The sequence below is a fragment of the Sphaerodactylus townsendi genome, linkage group LG01 (assembly GCF_021028975.2).
Source record: "Sphaerodactylus townsendi isolate TG3544 linkage group LG01, MPM_Stown_v2.3, whole genome shotgun sequence".
Taxonomy (NCBI): Eukaryota; Metazoa; Chordata; class Lepidosauria; order Squamata; family Sphaerodactylidae; genus Sphaerodactylus; species Sphaerodactylus townsendi.
The window spans coordinates 90,104,813-90,131,765 of record NC_059425.1 but is presented as its reverse complement, the minus strand read 5'-3'; the positions used below and the strand labels follow the sequence as shown (position 1 = coordinate 90,131,765).

The following is a 26,953-nucleotide window of genomic DNA, read 5'->3' as shown; positions in this document are numbered from 1 at the left end:
TGTTCCTAATATATACATTCCTGTACATTGATAAATAGTGCCAGAGTAGAGGTAGAACACTTTTATAATATGGATTGGTTTTTGCATAGCTAACTATAATTTGTTCAGAATCGGTGGATTTAGGTTCTTGCTCTGAGGGGAGGTGGGCATCTTCAAATGTGGGTTATTCCCATTGGTTGCTCAGGGAAGCAGGACTAAGCTTCTGCTTTTTATCCCCATGTTGGACTGTTGCTACGCAGTTTAGTTTTCTGCCTCACATGGGGAGAGCAGCATAGTGTGTACTCTCTTTTGCTTCTAGTTAATCTTTCTCTTCTCCTGGAGGTGGAGGACATCTTGCTTGGGGTATTCCTCACCTCATTGTCAGGGTGGCAGGAAATAATTGCTCTTATCAGGAAATATGTACCCTCAGGTAAAAGTCTTTAGCAAGATTTCTCCCCACTGCCCAGGACAAACTGAACCTCAACTATGCCCTTTCACACTAAGGTTTTTGAGTAGGATTGTTCTTTTCTGTGTCCCTACAGAATAAATCATCTCTTTGAAATACCACTTTGCTTATTCTCCTTTAGTGGATTCCCTCCAAATATGACTCAGTAACTAGTGTGAGCTTAGTTTATCACTTCTATATTTCTGGGAACTCAGAATAAACCACTTTCTTGTCTGCCTGATTTTTCCTCTCACAAAGTGTAAGCTTTATACAAAGAGAAAGGAGCAGTTGTACAACCATTCCTTAGCTCACCCTACCTCAGAATCCCTCTTCAGCTTCATAACCCTGACTAAAAAACTGGCTCTTGTAGCTGCCAGCCAATCACAAGCTGCTCCTTGTTTGCTGGAGCTTTGCTCTGTTACAATTCAGCAAAGTCCAGGAATTTATCACAAGTAGCTTGAGAAAATTCCCACCTTTGGTTCTGGAGGGGAGGGGAAGGAAGCACTCCAAAGAGCAGAACTTTCAAAAAGCTTGCTAATCTTCTCAGTGGCCGGCCTGTGCACACACTGACTCATGTGTGGCACAGAAGACCAATTGATGAACGACAGTTACAAGCAAGTGCAGTACTGTTTTACTATTTTACCTGGTCAAGTGTGGCTTCTACCAATGTCCCTAATTAAGGAGAACAGCTGATTTTGTTTCCCCCTGATTATATAAAAGCAATTTTCACTGTAGAAAGTATAAGAAGATTGTATGTATATAGCATTTTGATATTTGTGTATGTTTGCAAAGTTGGTATTTTCTAGGCAAAATCACCTTTCTGAGGGAAGTTTAAACATTTATTTAGCCAGCTTACAGTAATTAAAAATTTCTCCTCTCATCCTTCCCATAGATGAAAGATGTAAAATGCTAAACATGTTACTAATTCTTTTGTCACCATTTTTGTCTTTTGATTATTTTCTATATGCTTGATCTCTTAACTTTGTTATCCCCTTAGTTTATTGTGTCAGCATTATCATCTTGGTAGCTCTCTGCAAGCAGAAAAAACAGTAGCTATTGCTGACATTAGAGACAAATATATTTCTCTGATAATGGTTGATAATACATTTTTATGTAAAGAAAACTATTTTTTCTGTTTTTCTCACACAGTATTTAAATATAAAAACTTTTAAAATACTGTCTAAATGTAAATACATTGTTGCTGATCCCTTAATATATTCAGTTTAATTTCATTGCTGATTTTATTGAACTTGATATTTAATAGTTCATACAGTACTGTTACATAATGTTGTAAGACAGAGGAAAGCTTATTCTAAGGCTAGTGTAATAAATGTTGTGTGAAAATTCAGTATGATATCATCCCTTTCAGATTCCTTTATGTATTTTCTGTGAATGATACCTTAGAACAGTAAGAATGAATAATGTGTGATTTTTAAAATTAATTTTGCAGTGAGAATTCTCGTCTTGCAGCAGAGGTCTATAAAGATATGCCTGAGACAAGTTTCACTCGCACAATATCCAATCCAGAGGTGGTAATGAAACGACGGAGACAGCAAAAACTTGAGAAGAGGATGCAAGAGTTCCGGAGCTCTGATGGCAGGCCAGACTCAGGTGATGATTTAATCACAAATTGTACAAAAGATGAAACTATTCAGGAATTATATAGTTTGCTTCTTCTCCTACTAACCCTTTTAAATATAATTCAGATAATTAGTTGGGATCTATTCATCTTAATGTACCTTAAAACCCAACCTTTCTTTTTTTCCGTTATACAATAAAAGCCTTGTTATGCAGGACTCATGGGAACTATGGATTATTGGTTAATCAAAAGTCCTGGATACTAAAGCTTAGTGCTCTGCCCTGCCCTGCCATCTACACAGAAGAATCTGCAGTGACCACACCCACTGCATTGAGATCACTGTGGCAATAGCCCCATGCCTGGTTGGTGCTTTTGCTTTACTGCAGAGCTGTCTTATGAAGCAGGCAGACAAGTGGGTCAACTGCCTGGGATCCCTGCAGCAGAGCTGGCTTTCAACAGTTCAGGTGGGCTGAGGGGGGTTCTGGCATTCAAGAACTTCATCAACTGGAAACCCTGACTGTCAGAAGCCCAACAACAACTGGAGGCATCAAGCTAACCAGCTGATTAGGACATGCATTTGCTTGAAGATACAGAGTCATGGTTGCTAAGAGGAAGAATTTACCCTCTGGGCAATGCCAGTTAACTGAATTTTCTGGGTTATCAAGTGCTGGATAGCAAAGTTTTCACTCTACATATTAAATCGGGCATGTCTCTGTTAATGTTACATTTTAATATTTAAATAGTGTTACACTTCAATGGATTTAGAAGGGTTTAACACTGTTAAGGATTGCACTTTGAAATACAGAGTGGTATTTTTGCTAAATGCCCTCCACAAATAGAGATCTTATTTCCTGAAGACATGTTTATTAATTTTTATCCCATGTTAGTAGGGATGAACTAATATTGAAGGGACTGGGTGGCGCCTGTGCCTTAATATGCAAGCATATAAGGAAATCACAAGACAAAAGGTTTAGCATCCAATTAAAGATAATGCTCTAAGCAATAGAACAGCTAGATTCAAATGCAGCAATATTTTCCAGACCAACAAGGTTTTGGGGGTGTAGGGTTTTGAGTGTCGAGCTCTCTTTGTCAGATAGTTTATAAAGCCTCTGAATCTTTATAAAATGATTTTAAAAGGGCAGAACCAACCTCTGTCTCCTTCAGAATAGCATCCTGATCTTAACCTTCTCTGAAGTTCAGGATAGATCTGGCCTAGTTTGTTTTCTCCCTTAGATAGGAAGTTTCAAGCCAGAAACTGGGCTATAGATTTAGTAACCATTATACTTAAAATTACATAATTCTTAAAATTACAACAGGAGAGCAGGAGCATGAAAATGTTACTAAGAGAAACAAGTTTGTAACCTGTCAGAAAATAACCCTTTCAGAGAATACAAAAACCACCCCATAAAATCAGTAGAGTAGAGTTGGCATAAAATCAGAAGAAAGGTGGTAGTGTGAAACACGATAAGCAGATTTCTGTTAGACTTGTTTTCTGAAGGCATGTATGACTCATCTAAAACAGGCTCAACTGGTTAACGCATCAGTAAATCTTATTTCAGCAACACTGTTCTTCACTTTCTGTTGTCAAGAAAAGTAAGTCCTCCATTGACCTCTTGATTTTTGATGGTCTCTGGATTAGATTTATAAGAGAAATGGATTCAGGTTTTCAGGATGCATTTATATCTCATTAAATTGTAATAATGTGCATTTCATAGGTGGAACACTGAGGATTTATGCAGACAGTTTGAAACCAAATATACCATACAAGACAATCCTGCTATCTACCACAGACACTGCAGATTTTGCTGTTATTGAAGCTCTGGAGAAGTACGGTTTGGAAAAGGAAAATCCCAAGGATTACTGTATTGCTCGTGTGAGTAAATTGATTAAAGAAAATAATTCTGAAGATGATTTTGATTTCTGAAAGGCAATCATTGGAGCACACTTTCTTGTGTGTTATTAAAATAGAGTGATTCTTCTCTTGATCCCTTATTCAGTTTTGACTTCAGAATTCTTGAAGAACATCCAGATGACTTTGTGTTCAGCAGCTTCATTGCAAAATCAGCATTATATCAACAATAGACATTACTTTTTTTCTTAAGCCAACGTTGAATAAAGGTGACACAATACTGTATTCTGGGCTTGAGCAAAATTGGTTTCATGCTTGGAACTAAATGGGCTTTGTAAAGCATATGTAGTTTACTGATTCTCTGAAGTTGTAAACAGTTCAAATTTTAATATTAATCTATTTGCTTTTATTCCAACTTTGTTACAAGGTAGATGAAAAAAAGATAGCCATCAAGGGCTGAACAACCTCAGCCCTCTTGCTGTAAGCAGTTTTTATATGTGCCCCAAATACAGAAGGATAGAGCTTTACTGTGGACTTGAGACCAAGGCTTGTAAACCTGACAGCAGTATAGAGGAGTTAGCTCCATCAAGTTGCAGCCAGAGAGTTCCCACTAATATTAATTAATTATTCTGCCCTTCCCCTCATAGGCCCAACAGATAAGAGCAATAATCATAAATAATATTTTAAAACACAAATGGTGGCTAAAACTCTAATCTGTAAATAAACTAAAAAGTCTAACAGCAGTTACATCCCAATCAATTTGCCAGTAACACAAATGGAGGGGTAGGGGAAAGAGGGAGAGGCCATTTTGATAGTAAGAACTGTAGCTGCCTCAGCCATGTGCCTGGTGGAACAACTTTGTCTTTCAGGTCCTGCTTAATTGCATCAAATTCTGCAGGACTCTGGTTTGTTTCTACAGATGGAGGCCAGGGCTGAAAATGCCCTGGCCCTAAATGAGGCCAGCTGGATTTATTTTGGACCAAGAATTGCCAGCTAGTTGTTGTTCATTGATCATAGTGACCTTTGGAGTGGGGGCAGGATAGTCTACTTTACAATTACAGTTACTTTTCATAATCTACTTTACAATGGCAATTTAAAGGCTGGGTTTCAATGGATTGGGAGATGTGTGTTGTTTCCTTTGGATCTTCTTTTCATGTTTACTTATCAGTTTGTTTGGTTGCTATGATTGGGCAGAAAGGTGGGATATACATTTTATAAATAAATCAAGCTAGGAGTTGATAAGATTAGGTAGGATCCTTTCTTGTTATGATACTAAGTGCTGTCTGTTGAGTTGCTATTTATCTTGATTTGACATTTTACCCAAATGGAATAATGATTTTTATTGGTAAGCAGCAAACATTACCAAAAGCTAACACTGTTGATTAGATTCACCATCTGTTTTAAAACAAACTGAGGTTTTTGATGAGATTATTTTAAAAGCCTTGTCACAAATGACCATTGCTATCTATTGTGGCGGCTGATTTTTATTTCATCCTGCTGTTTAGCTGTGACACCATGAGAAAGTGGTTTATGATTGCTAACTGGCATTGGCAGAGCTCTGTGCAGAATGAGTTTTGGTACTGAATTAAAGCTGTGATTGTGATCAATTGCCTAAAGCCAATTGGTTCAGTATTCTGTGTGTGAGTGGTGACTGGCATAGGGAGCTTATTCTCTGGCAATATGCCTGAAAGTTTGGAAAATATGACCAAAAAGAGAGAATGCTACAGACTTAAGACAGTTATGGCTACTGGGCTCTAAAATATCTCGCACTGGACATAATAGACTAGGCCTTGACAGATTTTCTTTTGCTCCATCAGTCAACCCAAAAATTAGGCATCAGCCTCATTTTTCATCCATTTTAATTATGTCCTAATGGTTGCTACCACAAAACCTTCTACTAAAGCATGTCACAGTTTCTCATAATTTTATTCAAGCTATGAGGGGAAAAGCATTGAAACAAATACATAAATATAGATCTTTATCTTTATCTTTATTAACCTTTAATAGGCATAAATAGATCAAGATTTACACAGACACATTCTTCAGTCTCAAGTATAGTTCAGCAGCAAGAAAACAGATCACATAACCTGACGGTTGACCCCAAGGGGCTCAAATCACTTCAGATTCCTTTTTTTAAAAAGAAACAGCCAGAGCAAACAACAACAAATACCCCTACACATCAATGCAAAAATACAATCCAATATAAAATTGCAATAAAAATAGATCTGTTTAGCAAGTTAAAAGCAAAATGATACAGCAATAGGTATCCTACCATGCAGATTAGACAGATTGGAGACGATACCTATCTTTTATAGGAAGTCACATAAATATAGATTAATTCTGGCTGTCTTAATAAAATCATTGCTAAAAATACTAAGTACCACAATGAAACCATGGTACCACAGTGCCTGGAATTGGTCAAACTCCGAGAGAAACTTCTGAAATCATAGAGTTCATTCTCACTCTTGGCATAGAGTGCTTCTTTGCATGGATGATTCCCACTGCCTGTACTTCAGCTTTAACTTTCTGTCTCCACTAGTGTGGGGACGGGATCACTCTTTAGTTCATTTTCTACCAAAGAAAGGAATTCAGTAGAGAAGTTAAGTTTAGTTAGCTTCCCTCTGGAGGTTTTTCCTGTAGTACTTGATGATGAGATAGAGAACTGTCTGGACTAAGGCCCTTTCTGCACAGGTTAAGGGCAGGATAAAACCCAGGTTGGGGGGGAACTTCGCATGGAAGCAATTCCTGAAGCAAGTTTATCTTCCTTTTTAAAGTGAATTGTGGAGTGTTCATTGTTTTCTCTATTGGTTTACAATGACGACTTATTGCAGATTGAAACATCCTGCTTATGTTATTTTTCCTGCAGATTAATGTTATTGCTATTAAAAGCTGTTTTTATGCCAATATATCTTGTTAAAATAGACCTCAAAATGTTTATAGTCCCTGAAATCACAGCAACACCATATTTTGTAAAGCCTTCTTCTTCCTGCAACTTTAAACATCAAAACTAAATTGGCAGCAGCAGTTAAAATATCTGTTGTGAAGATTATTGACAAATAACAAATTTACCTAACTGTCTCATTGTCGGACCCATCAAAGACCTTTCAATTTTAAGGTGCAAACAAATTCTAAATTTTATTTGTGAGATGAACATCCTGAACTGTATTTCAGTGTATTGCTAGCTGTTTTCTTAATGGTCTGCAGTTATCTTTCTAGCATAACATAAAACATATTGAAATGTTGCTTTTTCATATTGCTTGTTAGAAGAAGAGGAGGAGGGGTTTGGATTTATACCCCCTTTCTCTCATGTAAAGAGGCTTTTAAACTCCTTTCCCTTCCTCTCCCCACAACAGACACCTTGTGAGGTAGGTGGAACTGAGAGAATTCTGAAGAACTGTGACTAGCCCAAGGTCACCCAGCAGGATTGTAGGAGTGTGGAAACAAGCACTCTTAACTTTGAGTGTGGTAGGGTAGTGAGCATCTGTTGCGGGAGGGACAAAATGTCATTTTCTCGCTCTGAGGGGAATGCATCTTCAAAAGTTATTCCCGTTGTTCACTCAGGGAGGCCAAACTAAACTACTTCTTTTTATCCCCTTGTTGGGTTGTTGCTACCCAGTTTAGTTTCTTGCCTCATATAGGAAGAGCAAGTTAGTGAGGACTCTCTTCAGCCTCTAGCTAGTCTTTTTATTTCATCTTCCTTTCTGCTTTTCCCTCCTTCTCATACTTCTATACCTAATCTTATCTATTAGAAAAGACCTACCCTATGCTTATTACTTTTTCATTCCTTAATCTCCTTGCCTCCACCATTTCTCCCATGAAGCCAGGCAACATGGAAGAGGAGCACGAAAGGAATGAAAGCACTGAAAAGTGATTCCTCTCAGAGAAGGAGACAGAATCAGGTCTGCTGCAGGCACAGTGGCCGGAGCACAGCTTGCAAGCCAGGAAGGGGCTTATGAATAGCTTGAGGAAATGTGGCAAGACAAACAGCATAAACAAAAGCAGGAAGGAGTGCAGGATAAAAAGGCATGAAAAGAGCTCCAGCAGTAAGAATGCCCTCCAAAGCTGACAGTTCAGCCCTGAGAGGCAAGGATGGTCTGCCAGACGCTGAGAAAGGTTCATCCTTGGCAGGGAGCACTGGATCACCTCATAGGGGTAAAGTATCAGCACCCCTCCCCAATTAGAGGTGGGGTGGCCATCTTGTCCCTGGAATCTCTCCCAGCTAATACAGAGGACATTGAAGGAGGAAATGCTTTGCCTCACCAAGCAGGAACTAATTGAAATATTTATGATGCCAGCCTCCTAGAGGGGGGAGCCTTCCTTCAGCTAGTGCTGGCACGGGGACGATGGCCACCACAGGAGCAAAACTGAAGTATCAACATCTTAGAGCTTCAGGCCATCTGGCATTCTCTCAGACATTTCCACGGACAGATTCAAGGGAGTCATGTTCTCAAATGCACAGACAATATCTCTGTCAATGCCCACTGGAACAAAAAATGCAGGTTAAGATCCTCCTCCCTACATTGGGAAACACAGAGGATTCTTTTATGGGTGGAGTCCCAAGTCCCATCTATCACAGTAGAACATATCCAGGGTTCACAGGACACAGTGGTGGACTGGCTCAACTGGAAGGAGATGGATGAGAACTAATGGTCTGTCAGGAGGGAGGTGTTCAGGCAAATAAATCGGGAAACCGTCAGTGGACTTGCACCCCTCTGCTACCAACTGGCAAACATCTTGTTTCTCACAAGGTTTAATCACTGCAAGGCAAGAGCAGACTAATGCCCTGAAAGCCCTTTGGCCCTGGGAACTCCTTTATGCTTTTCTCTCCTTTCCCGATCATCCCCATAATTCTGAGGAAAATTAGGAAGGAAAAGGCGGAGGTTATCTTCATAGCACTGAAGTGGCCATGGAGACCATGGTTTCCAACAGTAGAACTGTCCGCTCAGAAACTGTGGAGTCTACCCCTGATTTCTCTTCCAGGACCCACATACCCACCAATAGCCAGAATGGTTCTGTCTGGCCACATGAGGCTTGAAAGGCAAAGATCTTGGCTATGACAAGGAAGCCATAGACACCATTATGTCATGTCAGAGGCCATTCTACTCAATGCAAATATAACACATCATGGCATTTACCAGGTGGTATAACTGTAAACGATTAACCTACTCTATCCAGGATTTTAGGGTTTCCCTGGGATGGAGTCAGGCAAAACCTCATGTCTTCCACTCTATGCCACAATTGCCACAGTTTTTCCAAGGATGGCTGGAATACCTACATCAAAACATCGTCATGTCCTGGTCTTCCTAAAAGGCATAGCTCAGGTCACAGCTCCCACACTTCACAGGTTCCCATCCTGGAGATTACATGTGGTCCTGTCAGCACTAACAGAAGCTCCATTTGAGCCCTTAAGACAAGTTCCCCTTGAAGTGGCTAAGGATGAAAGTACTCTTTCTGACCGTGGTCACTTCATCCAGGAGGGTATCAGAGCTGGGAGCTCTTTTGGCCAGACAGGTTGTGTGCTTTTCACAAGAATAAAGTAGTCCTAAGACCCGATTTGATTTTCCTGCCAAGGTCAACTCCAGATTCCTCAGGGAACAAGAAATCCACCCTCCATCCTTTTGGCCCCAACCAGAATACTCTCAAGAAAAAATCCTGGCATACCTAGATCTGAACAGGGCCCTCTCAATAAGGACATCAGACTTACTGTTCATCTCCATCACACCACCTAATAGAGGCAAAAAGATGTCCAGGGCAGCCATTAGCTACATGATAAAGCAGTGCATAATTTATGCATACTGATCCAATGAATCTGCAAGTGCCAACAAGCAGAATAGCGCATCAAAGTGAGAAGTATGACCACTACACAGGCAAGTGTCGGTAGAAGAAATATGCTGCACATCATATGGTCTTTGATTTTCATGTTCATAAGATGTTACAAGATGAATACCACCTCTTCAGCAGATGCAGCATTCAGAAGTCAGGTGTTACAGAACGTTGTAGATGCATAAGAAGTTCCAATCCACACAGAAAGATGCTGCTTTTTAAGTTATAAGAACTCTGTTCTAGTAAACTGCTATAGCTTGCAAAGTGATTTTTTCTTAGGGTAGCAACAGCTCACCAAGGGAATTAAAAATAGCAGAAGTTTAGCCCTCCCTCCCTGATTGACCAATGGGAATAGACTATGTTTGAAGATGCCCTCCCTTCCTCAGAGCAGAAGGAACCCTCACAGTAAGTAATCAGGGTTTGTTTCACATTTTCATTCATCTTCCATACTGAATTCATTTTAAATTAATGCACTTTTAAAGTCAAATACTGAAAATGTGGGGTGGCATGTATAAAACTCCAACCACATTGACTTCTCTTCATTCTTTCTGATTTGTAATAACGAAGGCATGTCTGTACATTTTTCTTGTTATCGATCTGAGTAGCCCATTGGATTAAAGAAAGAAGGATGTTGTATAGCTTGTAGTAACATACTTTCATGCTGAGTGATATGGCCTTTGAGCACTATGGGTAACTGTTCTGAGTAAATATTCACGGTTTATCTTTTCTATAGGTGATGCTTCCTCCTGGTGCTCAACATTCTGATGATAAAGGTGCTAAAGAATCCATTCTGGATGATGATGAGTGCCCACTTCAGATATTCAGAGAATGGCCAAGTGAGAAAGGTTGTGGAGTGTGTTATTTTTATGGCTCATGACACTGTGTTACAGAGAATTCGTCTTAATTTTTTGAGCTTGTCCTCAGATTGTTCGCTTATTAAAGAGAACAGTATTAATTTCAAATAGAAAAAATATTTTGGTTCTCTAATTGCATGTTATAACAGAATGGTTCAGAAGGGCATATTTACACAGGAAATGGGAATATATTGTCTGTTTGCTGTATGTATGATGCTGCTCTCACTGCCTTGTTTTTATGCTTATGTAATATAATTTTCTGCATTGTTTAACATGTCTAATACTCTATGCTTTGTTATGAAATGATATAAAGTCTGATTACGTTGCTTATCAGATGTCTTATCCTATTGGTTATATTGAATTACACTGCATAATCCTTGAGTTTCACTGAGCTACAGGGAGGGCTATAAATAATGAAAATAAGTAATTTAACTTTATTTCTTTAACTGAATAATGGCAATTTAGAAGAGTGTAGTTGGTTAGTGATTCTATCCACAGGGTGTTTCCATTAATTGAAAGCATGACATTCTCCCCCCGCCCCCCATCCCGATGCACCCCTGTATTGTTGCAGAAATACTTCTTTCCATGCAAGTATTCCACTGGATCTAAGTCAGTATACATAGTCAAGTACTGTTTTATAGAAATGTTATACATATACTAAAAGCTGTATAGAATCAATTATCTTTTTGTGGTTCTGCGTTTAGGAATATTAGTCTTTCAGTTGAAAAGACGACCACCTGATTATGTCCCAAAGAAGTCAAAAAAACAAATTGATGGAAAGCCATTAAAAGGAAAGGAAAGAGTTGACGGGTCCGGTTATGGCTCTTCCCTTCCTCCAGAAAAACTACCTTATCTGGTTGAATTAAGTCCAGGTAAGAATTTATTTTCAAATGACGTTCAGTTTTTAGAATAATTTTCATTAGAAATTCATTTGGGGACCTTAAGTCGAAGGTTCCTTCCTCTGTGGAGGTTTTTGTTTGGCTTAGGGATGTAATTGCAGTTTGCTAGATGGTTTTAGAACTGCTGTAGACATTTATGTATTTATTATTATTTCTGTGCCACTTTTCCACTTAAATAGTGTCTCCACGGTGACAAATTTCAACATTAAAGCATCATCCCATTAAAACTGTTCAACATGTAATTGTATTTAAATTAATATGCAAGTGTGTATAAAGTAATTCAATAAATACACATAACAAGAAAGTTACAGAGGAGGGCCAGTAGCAGTTAGTGGGAAATGCCAGACAAAACAAAGTCTTCACTTGCTGCTGGAAGACAGCGATAGAGAGAGACAGACCAATCTAACTGGATAGGGAGTTCCAAAGTATTGGTATTGAAGGCCCCACTTTACGTTGTCACTTGTCTAGCCTTACATGTTGGGAGCACCTGAAACAAGACCTCTAAAAATGACTTGAGTGTACAGGTAAGCTTGAATGGGAGTAGGCAGTCTTTCAGGTTTGCTGGCCCCCAAATATATAGGGATTTAAAGATCAAAACCAGCACCTTAAATTGGGCATGAAAGCAAATTGGCCGCCAGTATAGATGGATAAGACTGGCCGTAGCATTCTATACTTACTAACTGTAGCTTCTGAACAGTCTTCAAGGACAGCCTCACATAGAACACACTGCAGTAATCTAATTTATATGTTACTAGGGACATGAGCCGTTGTGGAAAGGTCTTTCTTGGCCAGGATAATACCATGGCAGTTCTTTATTGGATAACAGTAAATCTACTGTTTTATTGGTTTAATGAGAATCTTGCAAAACTAAAGTTGAAAGCTACAGAAAGCATTGTTTGACATTCAACATAATTCTCAGCTTGTTTCCCCCAAAATAAGCCTCACTGCATTCAGTAGAGCCTTCTGCCAGGCTACGGTCTCTAGGCTTGCACCCTTATTAAGATTCCCAAAAATTTAGAAATGTGTGGATGTTTAAATGGCAACTGAATTTTACATCTTATATATAGGTTTTCATTATTGTGAATTAGTCTTTAATTTAGAAATATTTAAGATACCGTATATACTCATGTATAAGTCGAATTTTTCAGCACATTTTTAATGCTGAAAAAGCTCCCCTCGACTTATATGCGGGTCATTAAAATTTTTGTGTGTTTTTACTTTGCCGGCCAGCAGAGGGCGCGGCTTTTATGCTAGCGGCACCAAAATTTCAGGGTACCCTCAGATGACTCTCCTGATGATACCAGCCAAGTTTGGTAAAGTTTGGTTCAGGGGGTCCAAAGTTATGGACCCCCAAAGGAGGTGCCCCATTTCGCCTCATTGTTTTCTAATGGGAGTAATTAGTAGATGGGGCTACCCGCTTTTGAGGGTCCATAACTTTGGACTCCTTCTGATCCTAAATTCACCAAACCTGGCTGACCTCACTTCAGGAGGAAGTCTCTTTTATGATACCAAAGCCAGGTTTGGTGAAGTTTTAGTCAGAGGATCCAAAGTTATTGACTCCCCAAAGGGGATTACCCCATCCCCCGTTGTTTACAATGGAAGCTAATAGTAGATTTTTTCTTATTTCTAGAGTAACTTATCCCTCTTAAAATCTAAGTTGGGTTACATTTGAACATACAGATGATGATGAGGAATCCAGTTTTGGAGGATTTTAACTCTTGTGTTTTAGCTTGGTTGCTGGTTGAGCTAAGGTTTTTGTACTTTTAAAGTTATTGTTGATACTATATTGTTCTTGTTGACCCTTTTTTCCACTTACAGAGCCAGTTTACTGCTTTTCTTTGAAATAAATATTCAAAAACATTTAACCTACTGATGCCTCAATTGATGTAATTTTATTGGCATCTATTTTTATTTTTGAAATTTACCAGCAGCTGCTGCATTTCCCACCCTCGACTTATACGCGAGTCAATAAGTTTTCCCAGTTTTTTGTGGTAAAATTAGGTGCCTCGACTTACATGCGGGTCAACTTATACACGAGTATATATGGTAATTTTATTTGAATTATGCTGTATGATTTCCCCAAACTTCTGATAGTTGAAGTTAATGATGCATGCTTCATTCTTAAAGCCATAAAGCTTACTCAAGTATGCCTTACTAAGTGCCCAGAGCAGCATGTGTTTCTTCGATGGATTCTGCACGGGCCAAAAAGAGTGCCCCAGGGATGGTAAAAATGCCATCCCTGGGGTACTGTTCACACAGTTCACACGGTTGCCACCTCCACAATTAGGCAGCGCCATGCTCCCCCCCCCCAACTGCCAAAATGGAGGCGGTGGTGCTGCCGCTCTTGGGTCATTCGCACCTTAGCATGCGAGCGGCCTTGTGTCGCCACCAGCATCTTATATTCTGGTGGAGAGCTGCTGTAGTGGCCCGTGCAGAATCCGCCTCTATGAAGCATTCATAGGGACTTGCCTGTTATAAGAAGGAGGTAAGCCTAGAGCACTAATTCATGCAGAAACATAATGGTCAACGGCTGCTGTGGTCAGGTAATTCTGTTGTATATGGACATCAGTCAGTCACGTTCAGCAGGGTTACCTACTCTGAATGAAGGTTGACTGGAAAGGAGGCATGACCCACTCAGAGAGGCATGCTATGGAAAGATTCAATGGATGCATCATTTTACTTATTCCAAGTGCTTTGTCTCTTTTCTTCGCTGGTGATTAGAATGTACTTGAGGGCCGTTGAAGATTATTGGATCAGTTGTTGCACTTACATCTGGATTCAAATCCTTGTTTAGCCATGAAACTTGTAAGATGCCCTTTTAGTCATGCTAACTCTAAAACTAACATAAATAACTGGGGGGATCCATGTAGACAGTTCGGAGATCTTATATAAAAATATAATAAAAATAAAAAATGGAAGTACAGTTTGACATGCATTGACATCACATTTCAAACTTGGTGAGCTGTAATATTGAAAGGCAAGAATCACACATTTTATAAATGGAAGCCCTTATTAGACTTGAGTAAAACTACATTACAGTCCTAAAGCAGAGATGCATCCTTTTAAGCCCAATCACGTCAGTAAACTTAATTTTGTTCAGGATTGTACTGTTATTTTCTTGTCAAAGTTGTATTACCAGATTCTTTCAAATTTGCCCCCCCCCCCCCCCCCCCCAGGTGGAGAATTGTTATATTTTGGCCTTCATTCTGTCTCTGACATGTTGGTTCTTCTTCCTGAAGTCTTTGATTTTTATTTGGAATACTCATTTTTTATTTGAAGTTTGACTGACCTGTATTGACAAATCAAGATTTAATTATAGTTCTTTAAAGTGAACTGACATATATTTTAAATTATATATATGTGATTACTTATCATCTTGTTTTAGTGCTGTATTTTGAAAATATTGTGGACTTTGGAAGGGCAAGTAGGCAAGAAAATTAATTTAAAAAGTAATTATTCTAGGGCTTTCCATTCTTCATTTAAGTTTTTTATAACCTACAATTAGCATTTTGGTGGAAAAGGAATGTTGGTGATTACAGGTATGAATAACAATTCACTTACTGATGTTTCCTAAATATGCAGTTTTCCAGCACAATACATTACTATATTGTTGGACACTAACAATCTGTGTGGCTGGCTAGTTTTTGTATTGACAATATACTTTAGTAAATTTCAAATGTTACATCAAATCTGGATGACAAAATCTTATTTTCATCACCAGCAGTATGCACAGTTTTGTTCTAAAAATGGGGAGGATATTCAGATTAGGTTAAAACATGTAAGCAGAAAATATTGGTACCTGTTTTACTGGCAGCAGTTTTGCCTTCCTGGAATTTGTAAGAGGCTATAATTTGTAAGAGGCTATAAAACTGAGGAGTTCCTCCGGGCTTTTGGAGAGGCTGGCCGTGGATCGGCTGCACCCTCATGATGTCCCCACCATATTTATACCATCTCCGGCAGGGCCTTTATATTGGTTCCATCTTTGGCACTGCCGGCCCCCTCCTGGCCTTAAGATTGGGCACCACCAACATGGGTTTTTAGATTGCTGTTAGAACTGTTATGCTGCTTGATGAATTTTATGGATTTTAGATGTGTTTTTAAGTACTTATTATATATTGTTGTTGTGAACTGCCTAGAGCCCTTCAGGGATGAGGCGGTCTACGAAATCTAAAATAATAAATAATAAATGAATAATTCATAGATTGAAACATGTTTGATCATCAATGGGGGTTTTTTTGGCTAATGGTTAAAGTTTTCCAGTATAATTTTCTTGTTTCATAATCAAAACACCATACAAAAGGTGACCACAAGCAGTAGTCTATAGCAGCATTCAGGGAAAGCAGAGTACTGTGTTAATCTTCTTTCTGATGTAAAATAAAGTGACATGACCTTTTCTGAATTTCATGTGACTTTTTCTCCTCTGGGGGACAAAAAAGGAGACAAAACTAATTTTGAATCTGCATCCCATGAAATGATCTTAAACTTATTAAAAATCTGTCAAGGTGATACATGCAAAATCACATCCAGCTATATCATTTGGATTGTCTAATATTGATGTTTATTAAAAATAGTTAAAATATTGTGTTTTGGAATATCAGGGTATATTTTGTTGGAGTATCTAAACCCAACCCAACCCAACCTAAACTGCCAAACAAGTACATTTTGAATATATGAATTTGGATGGTGAAAGTCAGGGATTTCCTGCCCCCAATTATAACTGCTGAAAACATTATGGAAACATGAACATAGTGGAATAAAATATTCTGGGTGAACTGATGAATAGGAGGTGAATGTATATGACCAAATCCATTAGTGAATCTGCTTCCATGCAGGAGATAAAGAACCTGGAAATACCTGAACACCTAGAAATTTCCTACATGTTTTGTCATCAATTAGTGCTGTATTTCCACTAACCATACTCCATCTACACAAAGCCTCATTTTTAAACTCAAATTCTCTTTTAGAAATGTAAAATCTATGGTAACCAGAATAAATATGTGTTATGTTATTAAAAACATTTATATTCTGCTTTTCCACTCTGATAAAGCCTGTGAGGCTGCAGACACTGAAACATTTCAGCTTTAAAGAGGACTTTGAACAAATGTTTGGATGAATTCCTGCTTCCTCTCTATGGCAGATTTTTTTTCATGATGGCTGTTGATACATGTTGACATGGGTTGTAATTCTATAAAATTTTAAATCTGTGACCATAATGCAATTCTCATATACCACCTTCTGTTGGTGTGGCCTGGCTGATGTATGCCCTTCCAACACAATCACTGTTACATGCTACTTTTCCTAGTCAAAGTGTAATACAGTAAAGAGTATTTTGATTCATTTGCAGCTTTTTTGCTGGGAGATAACACCGCCCCCCCCCCCCCTTCCAGCTTAAAGTATATAATGAGTAAGCTTTGTTTGGATGGGTTTTTATGTATCATTGTAGCTGATTTTTAATCTAGCACTTTAAGAATCTAAAATATGAACTGTAAATGTTGCTGTATGGCCATTCATAACGGAGTTATAGCTGATCTACTGAACAAAGGTTTTCAGCCATTTTGATACCCTCACCTCACAGCATTGTGATCCCTGGCAACATGTGAATCCCTAATATTAGGGAGGAAAAATCAACACCATAATACTGTAGAATACATTCTCCATAAAAAAAAGCAATCTAATCCTCTACATGGAAACATGAAGTAATGGATGAACATACAGTGGCATGGTACTCTTGGGCTGCATTGTGTAAGATGATGTTCCAGTGCACCAATAAACTGCAGAACAAAAGCAACCATTTATAAAACATAAGGAAAGCTTAATTTGAAGAAGAGGGGGAGTTTGGATTTATACCCCACTTTTCTGTCCTATAAGGAGACTCAAGCGACTTATAAAGTCCTTTCCCTTCCCCTCCTCACAACAGATACCTTGTGAGGTGGGTGGGGCTGAGAGAGTTCTGAAGGAACTGTGATTAGCCCAAGGTCACCCAGCTGACTTCATGTGTAAGAGCAAAAAATAAATCCAATTCATCAAATAAGAGTCCTCCACCCAGTTCTCCAGATTAGAGTCCACCTCACTTAATCACTACACCATGCTGGCTTCTCTAATTTGCAGCTTCTGCAATTAATTAGGCTTTTCTAGTTGTGGTTAGTGATTTTTCTGCGCTTTCTTCTAGCAGCTTGTTGCTTACTACTTGAAAATCATATTAATCCATCCACAACACCAATGTCTGTGTATTCTGTGCATTTTGTAATATTAAAAATGATAAAAGCACTTCACCCTTTTAAATTGAGTAGGTGTTCTAGGCTTACTGTTTCACTCTTTCCTATCTTTTCTTTTCTGTGTCCTCCTTCGCATGTTCTGCATGGTATCTGTTCTACTGATGCTGCCTTCACCTGGGTCCTGTGCATGTGTTCTCTAATCCCAGGGAGAAGGAATCACTTTGCCTACTACAACTATCACACTTATGAAGGTAATACTATTTAATACTATTCTTTTTCACTAATCACTAAACCCTTCACTAGCAAAAAGGGCTTCTGTACATTTTCAAAACTTTGTTTTTGCTTGAATTTATTGGTGCTTGAAACAAGTGCTATGATTATGGAAGATTGAGTGAGCTTTTTTTTCTGATCCATAGTTTCCTAGTGTGTAGGAGGGAGTTGTCACATTTTGGGTTAAAACATCTTGTTAACATCTTGTTAAAAGTGTGGTAGAGTGATGATATTGTTGCTGCAGTTCCTTATCTGTTCGTCCATGTCTTGCAGCTAGCAAGCTGGAATGCTTCCATTTTGTTAGGGAAAAGTCTATATTTGGATATTGGGAAAAATTATTGGCAGAACATTTTAAAAATTTAGTTTTGAAACATTGCTATTTAAAAGAGTAGCATTTTCTGTTCTGCTAAGGTGTTCAACATTATGATTTTTGAAGAAAATTTAAGTCCTATGTCAGTCTGTACTTTCTTGAGACATAAAATAACAAGAGCATCTTTCTCTGGTAGTGCAGAAATAATGGTTAAATTCGGATTGGATTCTCTGTAGAAGCTAGCATCATTTTGAATACATTTTGGATTATCAGATTTGCTGCTGATTTAGAATATGTCTTCATGTTGACCATTTTGGTATGCCATAAACAGGCTAGGTCAGCTGGGTTCATTTTTAACAGCTGATAGTTCATTTTAAAATAGCAAAGTTTTTTCTTGTAGATGTTTTTTGGTTTTATGATGAAAATTGCTAAAATTATTAGAAAGAAGTCCTTACTGCTGTCTGCTTTGAGAGGCTTAATTCAGACGCCATGAACAAATCTCAGTTTGTTCATGACAAGTACAGCCCATGCTCATGCATTCCCTCCCTTTTCCTTTGCTTCTGATTTAAGCCTAAAACAATAGCACAGTGCTTCTTCAGGCTGCTTAGTATGATCCAACACATGCACAAAATTGTCCATTTTGTCCTCTTAACTGCTTGTACATGAATGCTGCAAAAATTCTGTCCTGTCTAACCTGGCTTAAGTCAGCATTTTTCTCTTGTACAGTTGCAGAAAGTGCTACCCAGGATCATTCTCACATATTCTTTACAGCGTCAAAATGTTTTCCATTATTATATATCAAAGTTGCAAATTCTCATCCTAGCCTAAACATGTTTCATTTTACAAAGGCTGAACTTTTTTTCTAACTTCAGCAGATAACACTGGATTCAAAAATAGTATTATGGAGTCAGTCTTCTATTGTTTCTATAAATAACTGGTTTGGATAAATACAAAGGAACAAAGTTGGGGACTTCTCATAACTTTCTTGTTAATATCAGTAGTCAGTCACTTTTAAGTAATGTCTACCATGCTTTCTTTCAAAACCTGAACAAATCACATATTCCGGAATTTATATGTACAAAAATTGCATGTGTTTGTTTATTAAACCTGAAAGTAAATCTGTAGATACTTTACTGATTAACTTTGATCTACCAAATAATAGAATCAGTGCCTGTATCTGTAAGAAAGAAGGGGTCAGTGACCACTATGGGGGTTGCTAGGCAACCACAATCATATGCAAATCTTGTTTGGTCTCTTCATCCACCCCTGCTCCTCTCCCAGAGGAAAGACTAATCAGGACCAGCACCAGACTCTGGGCATAGTGAAGTAAATAAATAAAGTTGACGACTGGGTGGGGCGGGGCAGTTAATAGAAGAGTTAGTTGATGAGTGAAAAGAAAATATGAAACAGGGACAATTGAGAGAATATAGGAGAGAGATGGGAGAGAGAAAATAGTGTAGCAAAGGGAATACAGGAGAAAATGAAGTGGCTCCCACAAGTCCTTGTAGGTTGCTCATTTGTACTACTGTATATACTCGAGTATAAGCTGACCTGAATATAAGCCAATGCACCCAATTTTACCACAAAAAACTGGGAAACTTGTTGACTCGAGAATAAGCCTTCGAACTTGACTCAGTAGCAGCTAAAAACAGAAGATTTGGGAGCAAGATGAGATAGAGTTGCTTAACAGAGTTTGCATTAGGGATGAGCAGCTTTCCAGCACTCTAGGAACACAAATGAACCACTGTTTTCCTCCAAATGTAGAATAATTCTGGGATTCATAGCCATGCCAACTAAACTTTGCTCTAAATAAAGTCTTTGTCTTCAGCAACTACAGTATTTGGCAGTAAACTAGTGTATAAAGTATTGTATTCACCTAGAATGCAATGCACCAATAACCCTTAGGACCATAGTGGCAAACCTATAGCACTCCAGATGTTCATGGACTACAATTCCCATCAGCCCCTGCCAGCATGGCCAATAGGCCATAGGTTCGCCACCACTGCCTTAGGAGATAAATGCCTCGGTTTCTTTTAACACACACACACACGCGCGCACACACACACACAACCTAGTTGTAATGCTATGCAGGCTGTCCTTACAGCTTGTTTTTACAGCTCTTTGGTGAGTTAGAAAAAAAGCAGCAGCATGCTTACCAGATCCCCACAGCAGCCCCAGCTCCAGCAGCCATCTTGGAATTACTGTATATAGAAGAAGAAGAGTTTGGATTTATATCCCCCCTTTCTCTCCTGTAGGAGACTCAAAGGGGTTTACAATCTCCTTGCCCTTCCCCTCACAACAAACACCCTGTGAGGTGGGTGGGGCTGAGAGAGCTCAGAAAAGCTGTGACTAGCCCAAGTTTACCCAGCTGGCGTGTGTGGGAGTGCACAGGCTAATCTGAATTCCCCAGATAAGCCTCCACAGCTCAAGCGGCAGAGCTGGGAATCAAACCTGGTTCCTCCAGATTAGAATGCACCTGCTCTTAACCACTGCGCCACTGCTTTTATCCACTGCACCTGCTCTTAACTACTGCGCCACTGCTTATATACTCGAGTATAAGCTGAGGAGGGCTTTTTCAGCATAAAAAATGTGCTGAAAAAGTCGGCTTATACTTGAGTATATACGGTACATCAAATACTACAGGAAACTCTTGTTCTAAATCAAAATAAGACTTTAGTTCAGTTACATAAGGCTGTTCTGTGCTTCCTTCTCAGCTTGCTCCTGTAGCAAAAGTAGCACTGATTGAGCAAGTTAGTTTCATTCAAATAAGTATGGGTGTGTTTGTCTACATAGCAGCAGTTTATAGCTTATATAGTTATAGTTGTAGATAATTACATCATATTCCCATTACTAGAACAGTTCAGAATTGCTTAGCCCTCTGCATTTATGAGCCAATATAGTTTAAGTCATCCTTTGATGGAGCAGTGGTCCACTCCTCATTTTCCTGAAACATGTGCACCAACTTTACTACCTAATTTGTTGTGACATACTCTTAGATTTTTTAGAAAGAATTGAGTAGGAAGTTGTTGCTTCCTCTCTTTGAGCATTCACAATCCAACCTGCTTCTCTGATGCCAGAAGTTTTTTGTACCTAAATGCTAGTTCTGGAAACCTCTGAATAAAGACTCTGTGCAGGTGCAAGGTCCTGTTAGTGTGAATTCACAGATGACCACTAAATTGCATTTCCTTAATGAAATCAAAAAAAGTTCTAAGTGTAGGTAAATTCACAGCTAGGCAAATCATTGCATTGATCTTATAAAAGTATATTCTGTGGTTGGTTACATTCTCAAGGGGTGCACTGTGTATTTCAGATACTTTCTGAAGATTGTAATGGTTGCACAGCTTCTAAATTACCACAAAAAGACATACTAAATTACCACAGAAAGACATACAAAATAAAGAGTACAAAACAGAATATAATTTGTTCTTGTGGGAAAGGAGACTTTTTTTAACAAAGGTGGAAACAAAGGTGCACCAGTTGCTCTTAATTAAAGAATTCAAAGTTCTAGTCCAGGTGTCTGCAACCTGTGGCTCTCCAGATGTTCATGGACTACAATTTCCATCAGCCTCTGCCAGCATGGCCAATTAGCTGATGGGAATTGTAGTCCATGAACATCTGGAGAGCCGCAGGTTGCAGACCCCTGTTCTAGTCAATATGTTTGTAGAATTAAAAAATATTATTTTTCTGTGCAAGAGTAATTTCTCTGTTTTAGACTTCCTTAGTGCTTCATAATCCATTCTCTTATTTTCTGTATCTGTGGGTTTTTTTCTCTTCTAGATCTGTTACTATCCACTGGGTAATAGTGTCTGTCTAATTTTTTCTTTAAGTTGATTATATTTCTATGTACTGCCAGGCACTTTACCCTGTTGGAAACTTTTATTTATGAAGAGTGACACCTAGTGCTTAAAGAGAAGGGTTGTATTGAACTTTGACTTCAGTGTAGATGTGTTTGAAGGAAATAGTCATCTGTCTTTCTTCATCTTATGGATTTTTCTCAAAGTAAGAGCCAAACTAAGGTGTATTTATATATGTGTGTTTCCCTGTGCATTTATGCATGTGTCAGGTTGTTAACTGCTAAAGTTGGGGGTGGTGTGTCTACTTTTTAGCACAACTGGGCACAGAGTAGGGGAACTAAATCCTTCTACCTTAATTGAGACCAGTTCACTTCTGATACTAGGGCAGGGGTAGGGAACCTGCGGCTCTCCAGATGTTCAGGAACTACAATTCCCATCAGCCTCTGTCAGCATGGCCAATTGGCCATGCTGGTAGGGGCTGATGGGAATTGTAGTTCCTGAACATCTGGAGAGCCGCAGGTTCCCTACCCCTGTACTAGGGGCATTGTTTACTATAATGATTCCATGTTGTTTTATTCCTTAAAATTCATCAAACTTTGATTTTGTTTGAAGTGATCTGTCCTTTCTTGCAGATGGTTCCGATTCCAGAGATAAACCAAAGCTCTATCGTTTGCAGTTAAGTGTGACTGAAGTTGGTACTGAAAAATTTGATGACAACTCTATTCAGGTGAGGAATGTTATTTGAGACAAGCAGAAGAGTTTCATGTAAAAATTGTGTAGCTATAGAACACAGAGTGATAAACTTGTGTACTATTTAATTTCCTAAGTTTTACAACCTAGACATAAGCAGTGGGCTATATCTTTCTATTCTGTTCTTCTAGTGTGTTCATTTGTCATGAGAAGCCAATGCAAAAAGCTGTTAAGATTCAACCCAAGATTCTTACATTATAACCCCCATACTGACTTCACATTTTGAAAATAATCAGAGTGTATTTCAACCATAGTAGTTTGATGGCAGACGTGTTTGATTCTTGACAAGATGTAATGATTATTTCATTGATTTTACACATAAACACAATACATTACTCATCAACCTGTTCTGTGTTCATCAACAGCTTTGATCTATGAATACTGCAAGATCAGTATGCTGGAAAATTAATAGGTCACTGAGTAAAATAATTATTAGAATGTATAGTTCATTGCAGGACTGTCTCCTGATTTTAGTTTGGCATCTTTTGATTTTTGATAATATGTATTTTCAGTTGTTTGGTCCAGGAATTCAGCCCCATCACTGTGACCTCACTAATATGGATGGAGTTGTTACTGTTACTCCAAGAAGCATGGATGCTGAGACATTTGTGGAGGGCCAGCTGATTTCAGAGACCACTATGCTGCAAAGTGGTATGAAGGTTCAGTTTGGGGCCTCTCATGTATTTAAGTTTGTGGACCCCATTCAGGATCATATTCCTAAAGGACGTCTAGACACAGGGCATATGGTCAAAGGAACACGACACAAAGCTGGGTAGGTAATGTTGGTTGTCATTGTCAAGACAGAATCCATGAATAATACTCTTGCTCCACCTAGTGAATTCTTCTGGAGTTTGCGTGATTTAATAATTAAAACTAATTTTGCATTAGAAGACTCCATTAGTACAAGAGCAGAAATAAAATAGCCTGACAACCTATTAATATAAAAACAAAAGAAAACAGTTGCATTCCACAAGGATCCTCATTGGGACCATTTCTATTTAATTTATTCATTAGTGATTTGGAATTAGGGATGAGCAGTGTAGTGGCCAAGTTTGCAGATAATAACAAATTAAAATAGTGAAAACCAAAGTAGATTGTGAAGACCTATAGGAGGATCTGTCAAAATTAGGTGATGTCTTGCTCGACGACCTCCTCCAAATAATCACACCCAGGTTTACTGAAATCAGTTTATTGCATCAGAGTAAATGAGCAGGTGCAGGCTTTCACTGGATCTAAAGTTCCCACACTAAGCAGCAGCCTATATCCCTGGCTATGCACCCCCTTCCCCTAATGGTTTTCCCAAAATTGAAAGTATTCACAGCCTGTGCAGTTCTTCCAAGATCAGAACCCTGGTAAGGGCCAAGTGCTGTCTGGCTAGAATGGGAAAACTATTTCTACCAGCCTCTAAACAAGAGAAACTCGATCACAAGCAGGGATTCTTTGATGCGCCTGTCTCCCAGACTTCCCTGGGTGAGCATGGCAAGACCCTAGAGATGGGGTCTTGACAGGTGAATGGACAGCCATGTGGCAAATGAAGGTCAGTGTCGGTAAGCATAAGGTGATGAGTTCTGAGCTAGTTTTCCCAAGATTGTAGAGATCTTGAGGTTATAGTGGATAGCTTAGAGAAAATGTTGACTCTGTGTAACCGATTTAGGAATCGATGAGATCCATGAACGTGCATGAAAAGATTGCTTTACAGCAAGATCCCTATAGATCACCCCTTTTGTACCTTGAAGGTTCTAGACAAAAATGTCAATCAAATCCTCTGCCATACTCCTTGTTTGACTGAGGACATCCACTCCTACCACTAGTCAGGTGATTGCTGTTCTCCCATGCAGGTCTATGCAGCCTATTAGATTGCTGTTCTCCCATGCAGGTCTATGCAGCCTCTGTGATGATGAAAACATTGGTGCATTTACATGTAACTGATGTTCATTGAATTGTTGGCTGTGCAATCATACATCCGTCCCTTCCTGCCCTTGTGTGATATCTTGACTCACCCCTGTGATATCTCTGGTGGCTCAGTGAACTGAGAAAAGGTGCTCCTCTCCACAGCTGTGGAGCAGTATGCCTCAGAGGAGAAGTGCCTTGGGACATAAGAATTTTGGGACATAGGTTTTTTTTTACTTTCCGCTGTTGGCCTATGCAGGCACAATTCCTATGTGACACTGCGCAGCTTAATGAACATCACAGATAAGTGCAACCATGTTTTTCACATGGCTTGAAGTTTGTGGGACTGATTTAGATCAGGAAAGGGATGAAAGAGTCCATATTCTACATACAGAAATCCCAGGCATGTCTCATTGTTTCAGTTTCTGTGTGAGATTGGACTTGAGACAGATCAGATGTCTTCAAACTGCATTAGTTTAAAAACATGTATATTTCAGCAGACTTTTGGTTAGGCTTGGAGGTAGCTTGTTTTTTACAAAAAAATGATCTTTTAGTGAGAAATTATCTCTGTTATATCACCCTGGGAAAAGAAGGAGGATACATTAATCTATTTGTGGTCTCTGTGTATAACAGTATTGGAAGTTTATTGCAGTTATTAATAATGCTGTGAAAACGGTGGAAAAAGATATTCTTTCTACTATATTCCTGTACTCCTTTTCTATCTATTGCATGTTGTACCCAACAAGTTCTAAAGATGTGTTGTCTTTTCAGAACTGTACAAGAAACAACATTTGATTTGGAAGGAGACATCCATAGTGGAACAGGATTACCTGCAAGCAAGGTAAGAAATCCTCACTAGATGTAAAAATGTAGTCTTAATCCAGACTCTTACAAATGGGAGGAATTCTGGATCTGGATATTTCCTGCCTTTTGCAAACTCTGCTCACCTATGAAGTAGTTGTCAAGGATTGGAGAACCCTCCTGAAGAAGATGCCATGCAGCACAGAGCTGTGTCAAGGAGATAAATTGAACTGTGCCCCCCCCCTCGGCCCCCCAATCTGACAGTGACTGGAACAAATCCTTGAACAAAAATGTGCAATTTTTCCTGATTTTCCCCTCCTAGTTGCATCCCCACATGTTGCACATATTGTTTTGAAGGGTTCCCTGACCCATGAGAGAAGCTTCCTCAAACTGCTTTCTCAAGTCCTTCCATTCTGCAAGCTTCCTTGCCTATTTGGATCCATCCGATAACAAATTGATATAATTTTGAGTTTATATTTCAAGTGTGTCAGTGCATATTTAAATATAAACTTCAGGTGTGCCAGTTTATCCTTAAAATTTCAGTTAGGTTTCTGCTTAAGAACAGTAACTTCCACAGTACTTGCTGTAGAGCCATAAAGTTTGATATCCCTCAGATGCAGCTATTCGAGTGGAGGTGTATAGAAGACAAGAGGGCATGAGAATGTTCTATTCTCCTTTTGTCAGTTCTTTGCCTCCAATTTATAGCAATTGATTAGAAGAGAATCATTTACAAAAATCCCAGGTTTTTGAAAAGTGTAACGCTCTATATATAAACTAGGTTGACCCACAGTGGGGCCATCTTTTAAAGTATATTTTTGCACATGCTGTGGGAGGTGTTAAAGCTTCCAGTTGATCACATAGTGAAATGGGAAAAATGCAACAATTGACACTGAGATTGTAAAAGGAAATAGTTGTGTATTTCCACAAAAGTCACAGATGTTTGGCACTTTAAGATCACTAATTTTGGTTGTGGTGGGTTTTCCGGGTTGTGTGGCCGTGGTCTAGTAGATCTTGTTCCTAACGTTTCACCTGCATCTGTGGCTGGCATCTTCAGAGGTGTATCACAGAGAAAGTCTATTTCATACTGTGTTTAGTGAGAAGGGAAACTTTAGTGTGGTATATTTCCCTAAACTTTCCCTTCTCACTAGACACAGTGTGAAACCGACTTTTCTCTGTGATACACATCTGAAGACGCCAGCCACAGATGCAGGCGAAACGTTAGGAACAAGATCTACCAGACCATGGCCACACAGCCCAGAAAACCCACCGCAACCAGTTGAATCCGGCTGTGAAAGCCTTTGACAATACATCACTAATTTTGTTTGTTTAAGCTCCTTTTAGGGCAGGGGAAAAGGAAGCATTCAAATTTGGCCTTTTCCCCCTAAGAAATGACTTTTAAGTTTCTGTCACCAGATTCTTACAAGTTGCCTGATTTAGTGCTTTAACTAGATGTTCTCTGAACAATTTTTGATATTACTGGTCATCATTTTCACAC

General features: G+C 38.9%; 1 protein-coding gene across 24 annotated transcripts in view; it reads left to right on the top strand.

The window, feature by feature from the left end:
• The window catches only part of AFDN (afadin, adherens junction formation factor), a 145,411-nt gene that overhangs the window by 45,830 nt on the left and 72,628 nt on the right, over positions 1–26,953 (top strand). For 20 of the 24 annotated variants that reach the window (XM_048487203.1, XM_048487196.1, XM_048487189.1 and 17 more), the window contains 8 exons: positions 1,875–2,035; positions 3,719–3,876; positions 10,409–10,520; positions 11,234–11,401; positions 17,850–17,894; positions 22,650–22,744; positions 23,280–23,539; positions 25,429–25,498. In XM_048487203.1, coding sequence (XP_048343160.1) covers positions 1,875–2,035; positions 3,719–3,876; positions 10,409–10,520; positions 11,234–11,401; positions 17,850–17,894; positions 22,650–22,744; positions 23,280–23,539; positions 25,429–25,498 — 1,069 coding nt within the window. The remainder of the gene's footprint in view (positions 1–1,874; positions 2,036–3,718; positions 3,877–10,408; positions 10,521–11,233; positions 11,402–17,849; positions 17,895–22,649; positions 22,745–23,279; positions 23,540–25,428; positions 25,499–26,953) is intronic. The other 4 variants (XM_048487248.1, XM_048487233.1, XM_048487341.1 and 1 more) reach the window with 1 other exon arrangement.